Source organism: Chiloscyllium punctatum, chromosome 25, assembly GCF_047496795.1.
Source record: "Chiloscyllium punctatum isolate Juve2018m chromosome 25, sChiPun1.3, whole genome shotgun sequence".
Lineage (NCBI taxonomy): Eukaryota > Metazoa > Chordata > Chondrichthyes > Orectolobiformes > Hemiscylliidae > Chiloscyllium > Chiloscyllium punctatum.
This window is the reverse complement of record NC_092763.1, coordinates 20678912-20695392: the sequence shown is the minus strand read 5'-3', so window position 1 is coordinate 20695392 and position 16481 is coordinate 20678912. Positions and strand designations below refer to the sequence as shown.

Here is a 16481-nt window from a genome sequence, read left to right as displayed (position 1 = left end):
AACCTGTTGGACTATAACATGGTATTATGTGATTTTTAACCTAGATTAGAAAATACCTCTGAAACAAATTGTTCAACAGTGCATTCAGAACCTTTGTTCTTTCACTGACCCAACTGGGCATAGCCAGCCAATCGTGTGTTGCCCATGACCATCATAGCTGTCCAGTGCCATCACAGAACAGTGTCCATCAGAAGGAGTAGGCCAGCAGTGCCCTGCATTCAAGAGCAAAAAATGCCAGCTTTGTATAAGAGGAACAAATATCCTACACTACACTTACACAGCTCGTCTGCAGCTTTCACTCTCCCCTGCTGAACTGCAGAATTTCAGTTGCCAAATAGTCTGTTCTTGTGTCATAAACCTTGTGATCGTGGCAACTTGTTGATGATTAGATTACTTACTTACAGTGTGGAAACAGGCCCTTCTGCCCAACAAGTCCACACCGACCCTCCGAAGAGCAACCCACTTAGACCCATTCCCCTACATTTACCCCTTCACCTAAAACTATGGGCAATTTAGTATGACCAATTCACCTGACCTGCACATTTTTGGACTGTGCACCCAGAGGAAATCCATGCAGAGACGGGGAGAATGTGCAAACTCCACACAAACAGTTGCCTGAGGCAGGAATTGAACCCGGGTCTCTGGCACTGTGAGGCCGCAGTGCTAACCACTGTGCCACTCACAATGATGAGCAGACAGCAAAAAGCTTGCATCTCACCTCAAACGGCAACAGACAGATCTTGCAGAGCAATTCCCTGCCTGAAGTCAAAATTGTTAGTTCTGCAATTGTAAAACAATGAAGTTGATGAAAAAGTTGAAATTCAGGTCAGAATTCAGACAATGTACGATTGCCTGCTTTGATGTAATGTATATTTATAACTCAAATTGTATTGAATTCCTTACCACAGACATTAGCATTATTTTCATTAAAGCTTAACATTTATTCAAAAAAAAAGATTATCTATGATTATCCTTGGAAGCCCAGTGACTCAGTTATAATATTCTTGCTACTGAGTTCTATCCAAGACTTTCTGCTATACAGTCAAGAAGACTATTGTCTGTTTGTCTCACTCATTTGGACTGACAGAATGAATAGTTAGTGTCTATACTTTCCCCAACAGAAGTGAACACTGTACCTTTGGGGGTCCTGCTGCATGTTTCATCTGCTCCCCACCAACTGAAGCAGTCTGCCCATGGCAGGGGTGATTGAAAGGATGCAAACAGGTAGTACAGACTGTAGGCGAGGATGCAGGTATAAGAAATGATGCTGAATGATTCAAGCAGAACCACATTTACGCCCACACCTTAAAATTGAACAAAGAGCATGAGGTTAGATTTGAAACTGCTTTGAAAGAAATCCCTTCACATTGATTTGTCTACCAGCTAAATCTATCTTGTCTAGTTGACAGGCAGCATTGCAATTTATGTGGGTGTTTGTGTGTCCATAATTCTTTGGAAATACGTGATGGGTGAGTGTAAGCTATACTTTAATTCCAAGGACCTGAATACAAATAGATATATTTCTAATTATATAAATGTAAAAATGTTGAGTCCATGCAATTTCATCCATCACATCTTGACTGCGTTTACGGCCAAAAGTCTGAACAATATAGGCTGTGATTTTCAGGGTGTAGGATATGCTGATGTCAGTTACTTGTTTTGGAAGCGGTGGGGGAGGCCACACATGATGGGACTGAAGTCGATGTTGATCTGAGAAATAATGTAATAACAAAGCCAATAGACTGAGATTTTTCTGGCCTGTCCCAAGGGCAGAGGGGCTACACTGAATCCCATAAAGACAGTGAAGAATGATTTACCATTTAAGGCAGCATGTCTTAACAGCAAAGTTAGAACACGGAGGACATTACCTCTGATTCTGAATAAATGTAGGAAAGATATATATTTATGTAGCCTTTCTCACAAACCTGGGACATCTCTAAGCACCTTTCAGATCATCAATAGGAGGCGGCAATGGCTTGTGGTATTATCGTTGAATTATTATTCCAGAAAATAAGATAATGTTCTGGAAACCAGGCCTCAACTCTTGCCATGGCAAATGGTAAAATTTGAATTTAATACAATTCTGGAGTGAAGAGTTTAATGATGATTCATATGAAGATTGATTCTTTATTTTTGACAGTTGCAATAATATCATTTCAATTAGTTCTTGGATAATGGACGATAGGTACTGTTTCTTTTCCTTTTTGTGTGCAACAAACCAGTCTATTTATAAGATAGAGTAATGATAGCTGCTTACGTTGAGTTTGAAAATGATGTAGTTCAATCAGAAATGATGATATTAAATATAAACAAAGGAATTTATGAAACTGTGAAGTGAAAAATTGGTTATGGGTAGATTATGACCCAAAATGAAACATATGATAGTAGATAGTCAATGATTAACACTGAAAGACAAAGATGATGGGATACCACAGGTCACTGCAGCAGATAGTTTTGGTGGGGTTACATGTAATAAAGGATTGTAGCCTAATCCACAACATTCCTGCACACTCCCTAAGCTCATTCCCAAAGCACAGAGCATTTGTAAGTGCTAAAGTCAGTAGCTCTCTCACCATACGCAAATAATTACCAGTCAAGTGGTTTCTGAAAGACACAATTAACCACAATATTACACTGTACACCCCATCAAACAGTTGCGGCAGGGAGGAGTGTGACTCCTTTTGTGTAACAATGTCTAAAACAGCAAGGAAGGATGGATGAGGAGAGGGATATGAAGAATGTTGAGATTAGAGATAGAAGTTGGTTTACTCTGGATCATGTTGACATAAGGAGGAAAGATGCATTGGGTAGGATAAAGGTATTAAGGTGGACAAATCCCCAGGACCAGATGGGATCTATCCCAGGTTGCTGAGGGAGGAGAGAGGGGAAATAGCTGGAGCCCTAACAGATATCTTTATGGCATCATTAAACACAGGAGAAGTGCTGGAAGACTGGAGGGTTGCTATGTTGTCCCCCTGTACAATAAGGGTAGTAGGGATATTCCAGGTAACTACAGATCAGTGAGCCTGACGTCAGTGGTGGGAAAGTTGCTGGAGAAGATACTGAAGGATAAAATCTATTTATATTTGGAAAAGAATGGGCTTATCAGTGATAGGTTTTGTGCAGGGGAGGTTATGCCTTACCAACTTAAGAGAGTTCTTTGAGGAAGTGACCAAGTTGATAGATGAAGGAAGGGCTGTAGATGCCATATACATGGACTTTAGTAAAGCATTTGATAAGGTTCCCCATGGAAAACTAATGGAGAAAGTGAAGTCACATAGTGTGCAGGGTGTTCTAGCTACGTGGATAAAGAACTGGTTGAGCAACAGGAGACAGAGTTGTAGTTGAAGGGAGTTTCTCAAAATGGAGAAAGGTTCCACAGGGATCAGTGCTGGTACCACTTATTTGTGATATATATTAATGATCTGGAAGAGGGCATTGTTGGTCTGATCAGTAAGTTTGCAGATAACACTAAGATTGGTGGAGTAGCAGAAGGCAGAGGAACTGTCAAAGAATACAGGAGAATATAGATAAACTAGAGAGTTGGGTGGAGAAGTGGCAGATAAAGTTCAATCCGGCAAAGTGTGAGGTGATGCATTTTGGGAAGTCTAATTCTAGAGTGAACTATACTGTAAATGGAAGAGCCTCGGGAAAAGTTGATGAGCAGAGAGATTTGGGAGTTTAGGTCCATTGTATTCTGAAGGTGGCTGTACAGATGGATAGAGTGGTTAAGGCGGCTTATGGTATGCTTGCCTTCATTGGACAGGGTTTGAGTATAAGAGCTGGCAGGTCGCGTTAAAATTGTACGATTGAGTTCTACAAAATCATGAAGGGTATAGACAGGGTGGATATAGATAAGCTTTTTTTTCCCCCAGGGTGAGGGATTCAGTAACGAGAGTTCACGCAATCAAGGTGAGAGGTGAAAAGTTCAAGGGGGATACACGCTGAAAGTACTTTATACAGAGGGTGATTGGTGTCTGGAACGTGTTGCCAGCAGAGGTAGTAGAGGCAGGCATGGTAAATTCATTTAAGGTGTATCTGGACAGATACATGAGTAGGTGGGGGGGCAGAGAGATACAGATCCTTAGGAACTGGGCGATAGGTTTAGACAGTGGATTTGGATCAGCTCAAGCTTGGAGGGCCAAAGGGTCTGTTCCTGTGCTGTAAATTTTCTTTGTTGTTTGAGTGCCTTTTGTCCTGAGAAGATGTGACAACAATCATATAGGCTCCCCCCATCCCCTCACTCTGGAATCAGCACTTTTGTGTGGGTCTGTTTGCAGTCCCTGCAGCCACCACTAGAGATGGAAGACTTGGTGGGTTTCTGTAGTAATATCATATTTGCCATAGCTTCAAACTAATCAGATTGGCTAGTATCGCCACTGGGTGGGATGTTCTTCACTGTTTCATATTTACCCATCTATAGTGCTTTAAGGCTTGCTATGACCCATGAGCTCACTGCTGATTTTGCTTCTGGAGGTGGGATCTAGCCAATTTCACTCCATAATTCACAGTAAAATACATGCTTTAAAAGCACAGAAACCCACCAAGTCTTCCATTCGTTGGTAAAGATCTTACTAGATCAAAGGAAGACGTCTGTAAAGATTTGAAAAGAAAGTCAATAAAACGTTCAGAGCATTTTAGCAAAAAAGAGAACCAAGAAACAAATTAAGAAAGGGAAAAGAGAATATGAAACTAAATGAGTGCAAAATATAAAAGCAGTCTGTAAAACTTTTTATAGATGTGTAAAATGGAAAAGAATAGCAAAATCAAGTCTGGATCCATTACAAGAAGATGCAATTCCAGCCCACTTAGAAAATAATGATCCGATTTGGCAAAGTCCACACGGATTAATGAAAGGGAACTCATTCTTGACAAACCTGTCAGAGTTTAAGGATATAAATAACAACGTATATGGGAGAACCTCCGGATATTCAGAATGTTTTCAACAAGGTTCCACACTGGAAGGAAATAAATAAAATTAGACTACATGGGTGTGAGGAGATCTTGTAAGCATGGATTGAGAACAGATTAATGGACGCAAAACAGTGTAGGAACTAATGGTTCACTTTTAGTTTGGCCAGCTTCAATTAGTGTGGTTCCACAGGAATCAGTGGTTGGGCCCCAGCAATTTACAATCTGTAGGAATGATTTGGAATAAAATAAAATATGCTGGGAATGTGAAACAAACATAGAAAGCTGGACAAAGCAGGTCTGGCAGCATGTGTGGATAGAGAACCCAGAGTTAATATTTCAAGTCCAATAGGACTCTGCTTCAGTGGGGATTTAACATTATATTTCCAAGTTCACAGATATAGTCCAGAAGAATGAGAGGTGATCGATTGCAATAATACTAACATGGTCAATTCAGGAAGGAAGCTTCCTACATTAGAATAAAGGGTGGGTCGTTTTGGACTGTGATGAGTCGGAATTTCATCAATCAAATAAAAAAAAGGGCAGTGAATATTTGGAAACCTTTGCCCCAGAGGACAATGGAAACAATAGCTGAGCATTCTCAAGACTAGATCGATAGATTTCTATATATCAAAGGATTACTGCAGGAACTGTGCTGTAGTAGAAACTTGACCTCACTGAACAGCAGAGTTTGTTCAAAATGTGACAAGGTTTTTCTCTTCATTCTTGTCAACATGTTATAGCCTAATCGTGAGGGTTATATCGCAGCCCTTTGCGAGGTTATCTGTTTGAAAAAAAAAAAGAGGTTGCAAACATCTTTATATTATGAACATGGAGCAGCATAAAAAAGGTCTTTCTCTAGTTTGGATAACAAGAGGATTCCGCTGATCCATTAAAATCTCCATAAGATAATTGTACTGGAGAAGGTCTTCACTAATACACTCACTCTGGTTTTAGAAGTTATTGCAGATCCCAGAAGAATCACCCGCAACATCATGTTTATAAACAGTTCTATCAATTTCAGGAGTCACGAAAATTCTCTCTAGCAGTTCCATTCGTGCTATCTCAATTAGAGTCATACAGTGTTACAGCAAAGGAAGATGTTCGTCAACCTATCACATCTGTACCAGTTATCAAGAACTGATCTACTCTAATCCCATTTCCCAGCACTTAGCCTTCTATGCGAAGGTGTTTTAAGTGATTATCTAAGTAGTTTTTAAATATTGCAGTGGTTCCTGTTTCTATCACCCTTTCAGAAAGTGAATGAGCCATTGAAAGGGGACATTCCCCTTATTATGCTGACTGTGAACACTATTTCTGCAAGGCTAGCTGACACCAGCAGCTGGTGAAGGAAATATAGCAAGTATATTCATGGGTATAAAACACAATTGCTCATTTAAACTGTTGCCAAATTAAGTGAACACTAACCCTGTAACATGGGCACGGCTTTCCACACTGCAACCGGTCCGAGGCTGGCAAACTGCCCAAAGGAAGTTTCCAAGAAAAGCATTGGCATCCCAGCAATTGCCAGCATCAGAATGTAGGGAATAAGGAAAGCACCTGCAAAATATAGAAAAGGGAAAGCAAACCATTGTCTAAATGTTAATGTCACCAGGTTGCATCGGAATACAAAACAGACACAATCAACATCCAGTGACCGTTACTTCTTTTTACCCTCATTAATTGTACTTCGCAGCTAAGAAAATGCACAATTGCAACAGTCAAGGGATTGGAAAGGGTTTTATTATAAGGTTGGACCTTGGAGTGAAAATACAATGTGTTACTGCCTGATACTACTTACATTGATCCCATTTCCCTCAGGAGTGCTGTTTCTGTCATGTTTATGGACCAGGGAGAAGAATTGTGAATGTAACAAAACAGTGTGAACATAGAACATAGAACAATACAGCACAGAACAGGCCCTTCAGCCCACGATGTTGTGCCGAACTTCTATCCTAGATTAAACACCCATCCATGTACCTATCCAAATTCCGCTTAAAGGTCGCCAATGATTCTGACTCTACCACTCCCACGGGCAGCGCATTCCATGCCCCCACCACTCTCTGGGTAAAGAACCCACCCCTGACATCTCCCCTATACCTTCCACCCTTCACCTTAAATTTATGTCCCCTTGTTGTGACACCATAAGACAAGGCTACTTGCAAACGGGGCAATCTTTACAGGATTGCAAGAGAGAATGACCACGCTTGGGGTGATGCACCACATTCTCCATTTTGTCCTGGCCATTGGAGAATCCCAATATTACCTCTGTGCACAGTTTCCTGTTTTGGGAAGAGAAAGGGACAGAAACTAGAAAGAGGTGGTGATGAGGCGACATTGACCCCTGTATAAGGGTATAGAGAAATTGTGTTCATTGGGGGATAGCCTCACAGACTTCCCCACCCTAACAAACACCAATCATTCAGCAACATCACACTCATTTCACTCTGTCATCTGGACGTCCTTGCACCAACATCAATTAATAAAAGCCACCATCAAAAACCTTCACAACTCAGCTTTAAACCACTGAACTCTTCAACCTTGCACGGCCAACTGCAGTTTCATGCTATGAGAGTCAGCAATTTGCACCAGTCAGTCAATCTTCAGTTACTGGCATAGCATTGTAACATTAGCCTGGGTGGCATTATCTGAAGGTAGGCAGTAAAGGCTTGCACATGAGTGTGAAGGGTAAAGTATGCTTGTGAAGGCTTTTGGTTGGTGGCTTTTATTAATTGATGTTGGTGCAGGAACTTCCTGATGAGAAAGTGATGCTGGTGAATGATTGGTGTGTGTTAAGGTGGGGAAGTCTATGTTCACTGAGGGCCTGGCTTCAAACTGGGACAGCACTGTTGCCTCACAATACCTCACAGTCCGATTCCCCCTCTGATGACTGTCTATGTGGACTTTACACATTCTCTCGGTGAGTGTGCGCATTTCCCCCAGTTGCTCTGATTTCCTCCCACAGTCCAAAAATGCGCAGGGTGAGGTGGATTGGCCATGCTAAATCGCCCATCATGGACAAGAACGTGCAAGTTAGGTGATTAGCTCTGATAAATGCAGGCTTACCAGGGATAGGGTATTGGGTGGGATGCTCTTCATAGGGTTGCTGCAGATTTGATGGGCAAATGGCACTATCATGATTCTTTGACTTGGGCAGCAGTAGTATGAGCTGGCTGCCTGCCTGAGAGGCATCAGGAAGGTCACTGGTTCAGCAGCAGTGGTGGAAGAAGATCAAATAGGACACAGTACATTTGTGCTTCTCAAAGCCACAATATGTTTGATTCTGTGGAAATTCAATGATCCTCTCAAATTTGTTGAACTGCAGTTAAAACAGTTCCTATGATGGGTCACTGGACCCAAAACATTAACTGCGCTTTCCCTCTTCATAGTTTTATCAGATTTGATGAGTTTCTCTAGCAATTTCTGTTTTTGTTACAAAGGATTCAGATTTAGAAATGAATAATGAACCATAGTTAGCTGCCAAACGAGGTGGGAGCAGTTATTTAATAATGATCATAATGCACAAGTTCAACAAGATAATGACAAACATGAAACAGCCAGGAAAATTCTCAACTGAGGAAGGGCCGATTTTAATAGGATGCGATACAGACTGCAAAGTAAGAAAAGGAAAATTCAATGGATGCTGGAAATCTGAACTAAAAAAAATAGAAAATGTAAGAAATATTCAACAGATCTGGCAGAGTCTCTGAGACAGCAATAGAATTGATGGCAGCAATTTGTTGTAACAATTACATTTTTATCCTGTATCTACATGCTGTCGTACAAAGGTCCACACTGGAGAAATATGCAGTGCATCTTTAATCCATCGGAATCGTGAATACAGAGCCATTGGGAGGAACCAAGTTATTCCCCTTTTTAACAGCACTAGCTGCCATATTCTAGTAAGTGAAGGTTTAAATGTCCCAAAGCCTCAGAAAACAAGTGTATAAGGTGAGCAGGTAGGGTGGTAGGCAAGTGAGTGCGCGGGATAGGGGGAGGTAGGTGGGTAAGAAAATATACTGCAAGGTTCAAGAAGGCAGTGAGTCTAGCTGTGTCCAGTGTAAGGAGTCCTATCAGAGTTTTAACACAATATGCTGAGTACAGGTGGATCATTACACAGATACTTAAGGATCAGTGCAGCAGAATATTACTTGTAACACACAATGTTCTTTTTCTCACTTGATACACACCTGAAGAAGATACTTGAGCCCTTGCTAGTGTGAAGCAACATTAGCAGCACTACAACATAAGCAACAATAAATCACAACAAGTAATTCGTCTGGGTGCTACTGAGTGCTAACAGATGCACAATGAGGTGGTTCCTAGAATTCATATTGTCCAAGTTAGTGACCCAACATATTGCAAGAATCACTGACGGTTGATGTCCACTAAACTGTCATCCCTGAACAAAACGTTTGAAATTAGAAGCCCTTTCTGAGATGCTGTGCTGTTCTCCTCTGTGCTCTCCACAGTCTCCAAAAGAAACCACAACTGACACCACTAAAACAGTGAAGTAAACTACCAGTCACCAATTGGACATCTTGAAGTCAGCATCAGCTTCCATCTTGTCACAAAGGTTAGTTATTTTTGTAGTGCCTATTAGTGATCATACATTGCAGACACGTCCTTGTGTGGAGTAATGGTGGATAGCATAACTGTTGATGATTGCAGGCTAAATTGCTACCTGGTTCACTTAATGCGACCTTTTTACGCCATTTAATGCTCTCTGTAAATTTTTTATCTTCCCTGTATTTTGGATTTCGTGACAATACCTCCTCCGTTTCTGTAAGCCAAATACGGGAATCTCCAGACATTGCCCAGACCAACTGCAGAACCAATCACTGAGAGCAGGTAGTCAGTCTTTGAGGTCCAGTTACCTCGCTCCACATTCTCATCACCTTCACTCACAGGATTATTAGTGGCAACCTGAGGAAGAGAGGGGTGATGGCGGATTTAAAAAATTGTTGGATAAACTCAGGTCTGGCAGCATGTGCGGACAGAAAACAGAATTAACATTTCAAATCCAGTGACCCTTCTTCAGAGGAAGAAACTATATAAATGCTGATAACACGGAGTTAGCTGACTGAGCTCAGGAGAGACAGAAAGTAAGATAGACAAAGGAATGGTTGATAGTATGGCAGGGAAAGGGAAAACTGCTAATGATGGGGACCATGAGAAAGTGCAAATGGGATGACTTGGCTGAAAGCAGCCATGTTGTGACCAGGCCTAGAGTAGATAAAGGACATTGCTAGCTCAGTTGGCTGGATGGCTGGTTTGCAATGCATGTGATGCCCGCAGCATGAATTCAGCTCCTGTACTGTCTTAGGTTACAATATTGGACTCGCCTTAGGTTTGATGACCTTCAGCTTTTGGCACCAGCTCTCTCTAACAACTGAGCAGTCTTATGGCCTGGTAGGACAATGGGGATGACTTGGCCTGAAGAAGGTGCTGTGGCCCTAAAATCACTGAACTCAATATTGATCCGGAAGGCTGTGAGTTTCCCAAGCAGAAAACAAGATACTGGTCTTCCAGCTTGTACTTAGTCTTGCTGGAGCACAGCAGCAAGCCTGAGACAGATGTTGGCCAGGGAACATGATAGTGCGTTGAACCAGCAGGCAACTAGAAGCTCAGGGTCACTTTAAAAAAGAGTGTCGATGTTGCACGAGGTGGTGACGCACTCTGCAACTTCTCTCTCCCAGTGTAGAGGAGATCGCATTGTGAACAACGAATACAACAGACTAGAATTGTGGGAAATGGGTCAAACATGGCTAAGTGGTCTGTTAACCCCAGCTGCAGACGCAAAGGGTGAACATTTCTGATATACCCATGCATCAAAGTGGCAGCATCAGAATCGAGGCACCAGAGTCAGAGTAACTTGGAGAATGGGATGGAGTCCTTACAGAAAAGAGGGTGTGGAGGATGAATAGTTTAGGTAAAGGTGGGACACAATGGGTTTGGAGTGGATGATAGCTCATTTTGCTTTCTCCATCTGGAACCAAAGCAAATGATACGTTTCCATCCAGCAAATAAACAACGTAACTGTTCCCAGTTTGCCAGGAATCAGTTGGTGAACCGAACTCTCAAAGAAGCTCTGCAATTCACAATAACTAAATTCCCCAAATTATCCATACCTCTCAGGGTTTTACTTGAGACTACTGTCTAATGTTTTGATAGATACTCACCTTATGCTTTGGAGCACGTGTTTGATGTGAGAACCCAGACAAAGCAAATTTTCTTTTGTCCATTTGGTCACTGCTGAAAGATTCTTCTGTTACTGAAGGCGTGCTTGAAGAAGAGTGTTATAGTACTATGGTTAAAGAAGTGACAGAATTCTGAAACAGAGTAAGTGCAGTGCAAAGTACAGTAACTCTTCCACATGTGACTTGAAGTATGTGCAACTCTGCTTACACAGGTTATGGATTTATCTAAGATCCTAGAATATTTAAGCTATTCTTGGATTCAATATTCCAATTGGCTGTTGTGTACATCATTGTCCGAGCATTCAGTATCAAAGTGCATTTACAGTTTTGACTATAGGTGAATTTTTAAAGGGGACAGTACATTACAGCTGTACATATCAGAAAACAAGGTAAAGCCAAACCCTCCATGCATTCACTAAAATATGATTTGAAGGAGCCGGTGTTGAACTTGGGTGGACAAAGTTAAAATTCACACAACACCAGGTTATAGTCCAACAGGTTTACTTGGAAGCACTGGCTTTCAAAGCGCCACTTATTCATCAGGTACCTGTCAAATAGCAGCACTCCAAAGTTAAATGGAAATTTCAATTATTAATATTGTTAACACTGTTTGTACACATTTCTATAATTATTAAATGGACAACAGGTACCTGTATAAAGCAGTTCCATATATCTGTCTGAGATTTCTTATCTTTGGAAAAAGGGTAACATGCTGTTATATCTCAACATCAATGTGTGATATATTATTATGGAATATGGTCATGATGCCAGCAATATATCATGGCACGTGACCTAATCGTATAAAGTTCTCACTTTGTCTTACTAAGCTTGGTCCTCTTCCAGCATGACATTTGAATTGCTGAGCTTGAGTCGAAACACACAATTGCCAGAGATTGTACTGTATGTGTGTACATATGAGGAGCTATAATAAAAGTCCATTGAATTCTTTAGTAATACACAACCCACATCTCATCCTTGTTATAAAATTTGACATGAATTGGTCGCCAACTAGGCTTTAAATCAAAACAAACTTTATTCTTATGACAATTAAAATCCAAAAAGAATTGGCATATCTTTAAGTCTATTGAAATACTTAACAAGATAATGTTTGACTTCAGGACTAATTATCACCTGTTCCAATATAGGAAGCACCCCATAAACACACACTTGACATGACAATTTAGTAAAACATTAAGGGTCTCATATGCTATCTCTCTCCAGTCCAGCAGAACAAAATACTGAAAGGAATCATCTGCCTCATTTTATTTCTCGGGGAAACCTTTCACTTAAGACTCTAACGTCAGAGAATTCAAGCTGTTAGCTCAGCAGCAGAAGAAACCATCTCACAAACTAAAAGAAAAACTAAAACTTTCCTGGGTCTGTGTTAACCCTGACTCTATCCACTCAGGTTTCTTTTGTCACACAAAAAAAATCGTCAAACTATTTACCAACTGTCTGCCTGCAACAGACCGCTTGACACCACTGTGGCAACACCTCTCTGCAATAGAAACAGCAGAGAATATGTCTCTCAAAGGCACAATACCATCACAATAAGACCACTAACAAAGATGCCTAGATTGATCAAGTACAATGCTGTGGACTATAAACGGTGTCCGCCATCATAGTTGTTTACATGTCCTCCACAACCTTAATTTTACCAAAGGGTAATTTCTTAGGAGGTGAAGAGTTGAAAGGATATGAATTTTTATTTGAGGTAGCTGGAAGCAAGGATGCTGTGATGGCCCAGCATGGCCCTGACAGACATCCAGAATACAGGTCTATGGTCTGATGAGCTATGGAGTAACATGAATACCTCCAGACTACACAGTCCTAGGGGAACTAAGCTCTATATAAATATTAGTGGTTGTTGTTAACATCCTTGTAAAACTATATCCCAGTGTCCAGTGGTATTAAGAAGAGAGACTAAATTTGGTAATGTTTTAAATATTCTCTCATTTTTCTTTTAAAATATAAAGTTTTGTTAAACAGTCCATGCTGATGGGATTCCTTTGTGGCTGATTTGGTTTGAAGGAGTTCCTGACGGTGCTTCATTGACAGCCTTACATACACTGTTAAAACTACCTGAGTTAGTCACTGTGTCTCCCAGTGAATTCAGCTCCTTCATATCATTAAACAGTGTTACTCCCAATTTCCCTAATTCATTTACCAGGACTATGGGATAAACACAATACTATATTCAATTGATAACACAAAGAAAGGGAGATCAGTCTTGAAACCAGAATATACAAGAAAATAAATATTTGTTTGATAAGGTTTACACTGTTTAAATTCCTGTTAAAGGAAAGCTGCGGTGTTGGAAACCATGGAAATACAAACTAAAGCAGGAGCCCCTGTTGGTACGCAAGAGGAGAATAATGTAGTACCTCAATCAAAATCAAACAGCTTCTCTCTCATTTACCAATCAACCATCCCAAGAGGGGTTACTGGCCCAGCTATGAAGCTCATAGGTGTTGCTCTCAGACTGGAGGCCTGTGACCAGTGGAGTGCCACAAGGATCAGTGCTGGGCCCTCTACTTTTTGTCATTTACATAAATGATTTGGATGTGAGCATAAGAGGTACAGTTAGTAAGGTTGCAGATGACACCAAAATTGGAGGTGTAGTGGACAGCGAAGAGGGTTACCTCAGATTACAACAGGATCTGGACCAGATGGGCCAATGGGCTGAGAAGTGGCAGATGGAGTTTAATTCCAACAAATGAGAGGTGCTGCATTTTGGGAAAGCAAATCTTAGCAGGACTTACACATTTAGTGGTAAGGTCCAAGGGAGTGCTGCTGAACAAAGAGACCTTGGAGTGCAGGTTCATAGCTCCTTGTAAGTGGAATCGCAGGTAGATAGGATAGTGAAGGCGGCGTTTGGTATGCTTTCCTTTATTGGTCAGAGTATTGAGTACAGGAGTTGGGAGGTCATGTTGCGGCTGTACAGGACATTGGTTAGGCCAATGTTGGAATATTGCGTGCAATTCTGGTCTCCTTCCTATCGGAAAGATGTTGTGAAACTTGAAAGGGTTCAGAAAAGATTTACAAGGATGTTGCCAGGGTTGGAGGATCTGAGCTACAGACAGAGGCTGAACAGGCTGGGGCTGTTTTCCCTGGAGTGTCAGAGGCTGAGGGGTTCCCTTATAGAGGTTTACAAAATTATGAGGGGCATGGATAGGATAAATAGACAAAGTCTTTTCCCTGGGGTCAGGGAGTACAGAACTAGAGGGCATAGGTTTAGGGTGAGAGGGGAAAGCTATAAAAGAGACCTAAGGGGCAACTTTTTCACACAGAGATGTGGTACGTGTATGGAATGAGCTGCCAGAGGATGTGGTGGAGGCTGGTACAATTGCAACATTTAAGAGGCATTTGGATGGGTATATGAATAGGAAGGGTTTGGAGGGATATGGGCTGGGTGCTGGCAGGAGGGACTAGATTGGGTTGGGATATCTGGTCGGCATGGACAGGTTGGACCGAAGGGTCTGTTTCCATGCTGTACATCTCTATGACTCTATGACTATGACTTACTCCCAGTATTGCTCACTCAGGCCTTGGTAAGGAATAGAGATTTCTGATCCATTTAGACAAGTTTCATTGTTTGTCTTCAGCCATGTTGCATTAACAATTTCAAAATATCTATAATTCAAAATGAGATTGCAGAATGGATCTGGAAAATGTGGAACATGTTTTTAAAGGGTCATTTACTTCAGTTAAGCATGATTTAATATCTGTTGATTTATCGCAGATATTGGGATTGGCAAGAACGTGGACAAGAGTATACTACAAGACTTCAACGTATTTCCAATGAAGACTCACTGTTGAAGAACTTACACTCATTGTTAATAAAACCCACACAGAAAAAGAGATTATTGAATGAACCTCCGAGCACAGATGATCTGTGTGCACAAACCTTATCGGCATCACATCATCCCATAAATAGCAACTGCAGTTTTGCTAATTTTCTTCTGTTTCTTCCCTCTATTCGGTAAACCTTGTTTCCATTTGGGTGAAGAGAATGGATGGACAGACTTGGAGGTAGGAGCTTTCAGAAAAAAACAGAAGCAGCAACAGAAATGCAAAGCATTGAGATAGAACAGCGTTTTGGATGAAAATGTGTTCATACAGAAAAAACAGGAAAAGAAAGGGCATTAACAACTAATGTGGTGCCAGAAAAAAGTAGGAAAAAGTGCTTGCTAAAAGCACAAATTCAAATACAAGCAGCACTTAGGATAAATTAGATCAATTAGGAGTACAAATCAAATTTATATATGATGTAATAACAAATATTGTTACCAATATCATTAGTTCAGAAAAGATTTACCAGGATGGGTCCTTTCCCTAGGGTGGGTGAGTTCAAAACTTGGGGGCATATTTTTAATAAGAAAAGAGAAAGATTGTAAAATGAAATAAGGGGCAACCACAGATGTGAAACAAACTGCCAGAGGACTGCCACAAACTGTGGGCGGCATGGTGACTGTGTGGAGTTTGCACATTTCCCCCGTGTCTGCGTGGGTTTCCTCCCACAGTCCAAAGATGTGCAGGTTAGGTGAATTGGCCATGCTAAGTTGCCCGTTGCGTTAGGTAAAGGGGTAAATGTAGGGGAATGGGTAGGTTGCGCTTCGGCGGGTCGGTGTGGACCTTGTTGGGCTGAAGGGCCTGTTTCCATACTGTAAGTAATCTAATCCAGTAAGTAATCTAACCTAATCTAGGAAGTGGTGGATGCAGGTACAGTTACAACATTTAAAAGACATTTTGTTAAGTACACAAATACGAAATGTTTGCAAGTATCTAGACCAAACATAGGCAAGCAGAACCAATTTAGTTTGGGAACATTGTTAGCATGGTCTGTTGGACCAAAGGGTCTGTTTTCATGCTGTATGACTCAAACTCAATTGTGTCAATACCATATTAAAGAAAAAACCTCTGGGATAATGACAGTAGAGAAAAATGACCTGACCTCTGAGCACACACTATGTGCGCGTAAACCTCATCGGTATCACATGATCCCATAATCAGCAACTACAGTTTTGCCAATTTTCATGTGTTTCTTCCCCCTATTTGCTCAACCTCTTCTCTTCTACTTTCAGATTCTCAAGATAGAACTTGAACCAAACACAATTTGTGTTGGATGGTGGCAGCAGCAGGACAGAGTAGTAGTTTCAGAAAATACAAAGGCAGTAAAGGAAATGCCAAGACATTGATATGCAGCAGTGTTTTGAATGAAACTGAAATGTTTGCATTTGGAAAAGATTGGAAAAGAAAGGACATTAGTGACTAATGTGGTGTCAGAAAGAAGTAGGTAGAAGTGTTTGATAAAAGCACCAGTTCAAATGCACTTGGGACAAACTAGATGAACTATGAGTGCAAATTAAA

At 41.1% G+C, this 16481-nt stretch overlaps 1 protein-coding gene across 1 annotated transcript in view; it reads right to left on the bottom strand.

Annotated features, from left to right (window-relative positions):
* Positions 1-16481, bottom strand: part of LOC140495739 (sodium- and chloride-dependent neutral and basic amino acid transporter B(0+)-like) — an 81320-nt gene that overhangs the window by 43198 nt on the left and 21641 nt on the right. Inside the window, exons 2-5 of the mRNA XM_072594790.1 lie at positions 11094-11196; positions 9684-9837; positions 6340-6471; positions 1137-1304 (exon numbers count right to left, since the gene is read on the bottom strand). Of these exons, the coding sequence (XP_072450891.1) occupies positions 1137-1304; positions 6340-6471; positions 9684-9837; positions 11094-11156 (517 nt within the window). The 5' untranslated portion in view covers positions 11157-11196. The remainder of the gene's footprint in view (positions 1-1136; positions 1305-6339; positions 6472-9683; positions 9838-11093; positions 11197-16481) is intronic.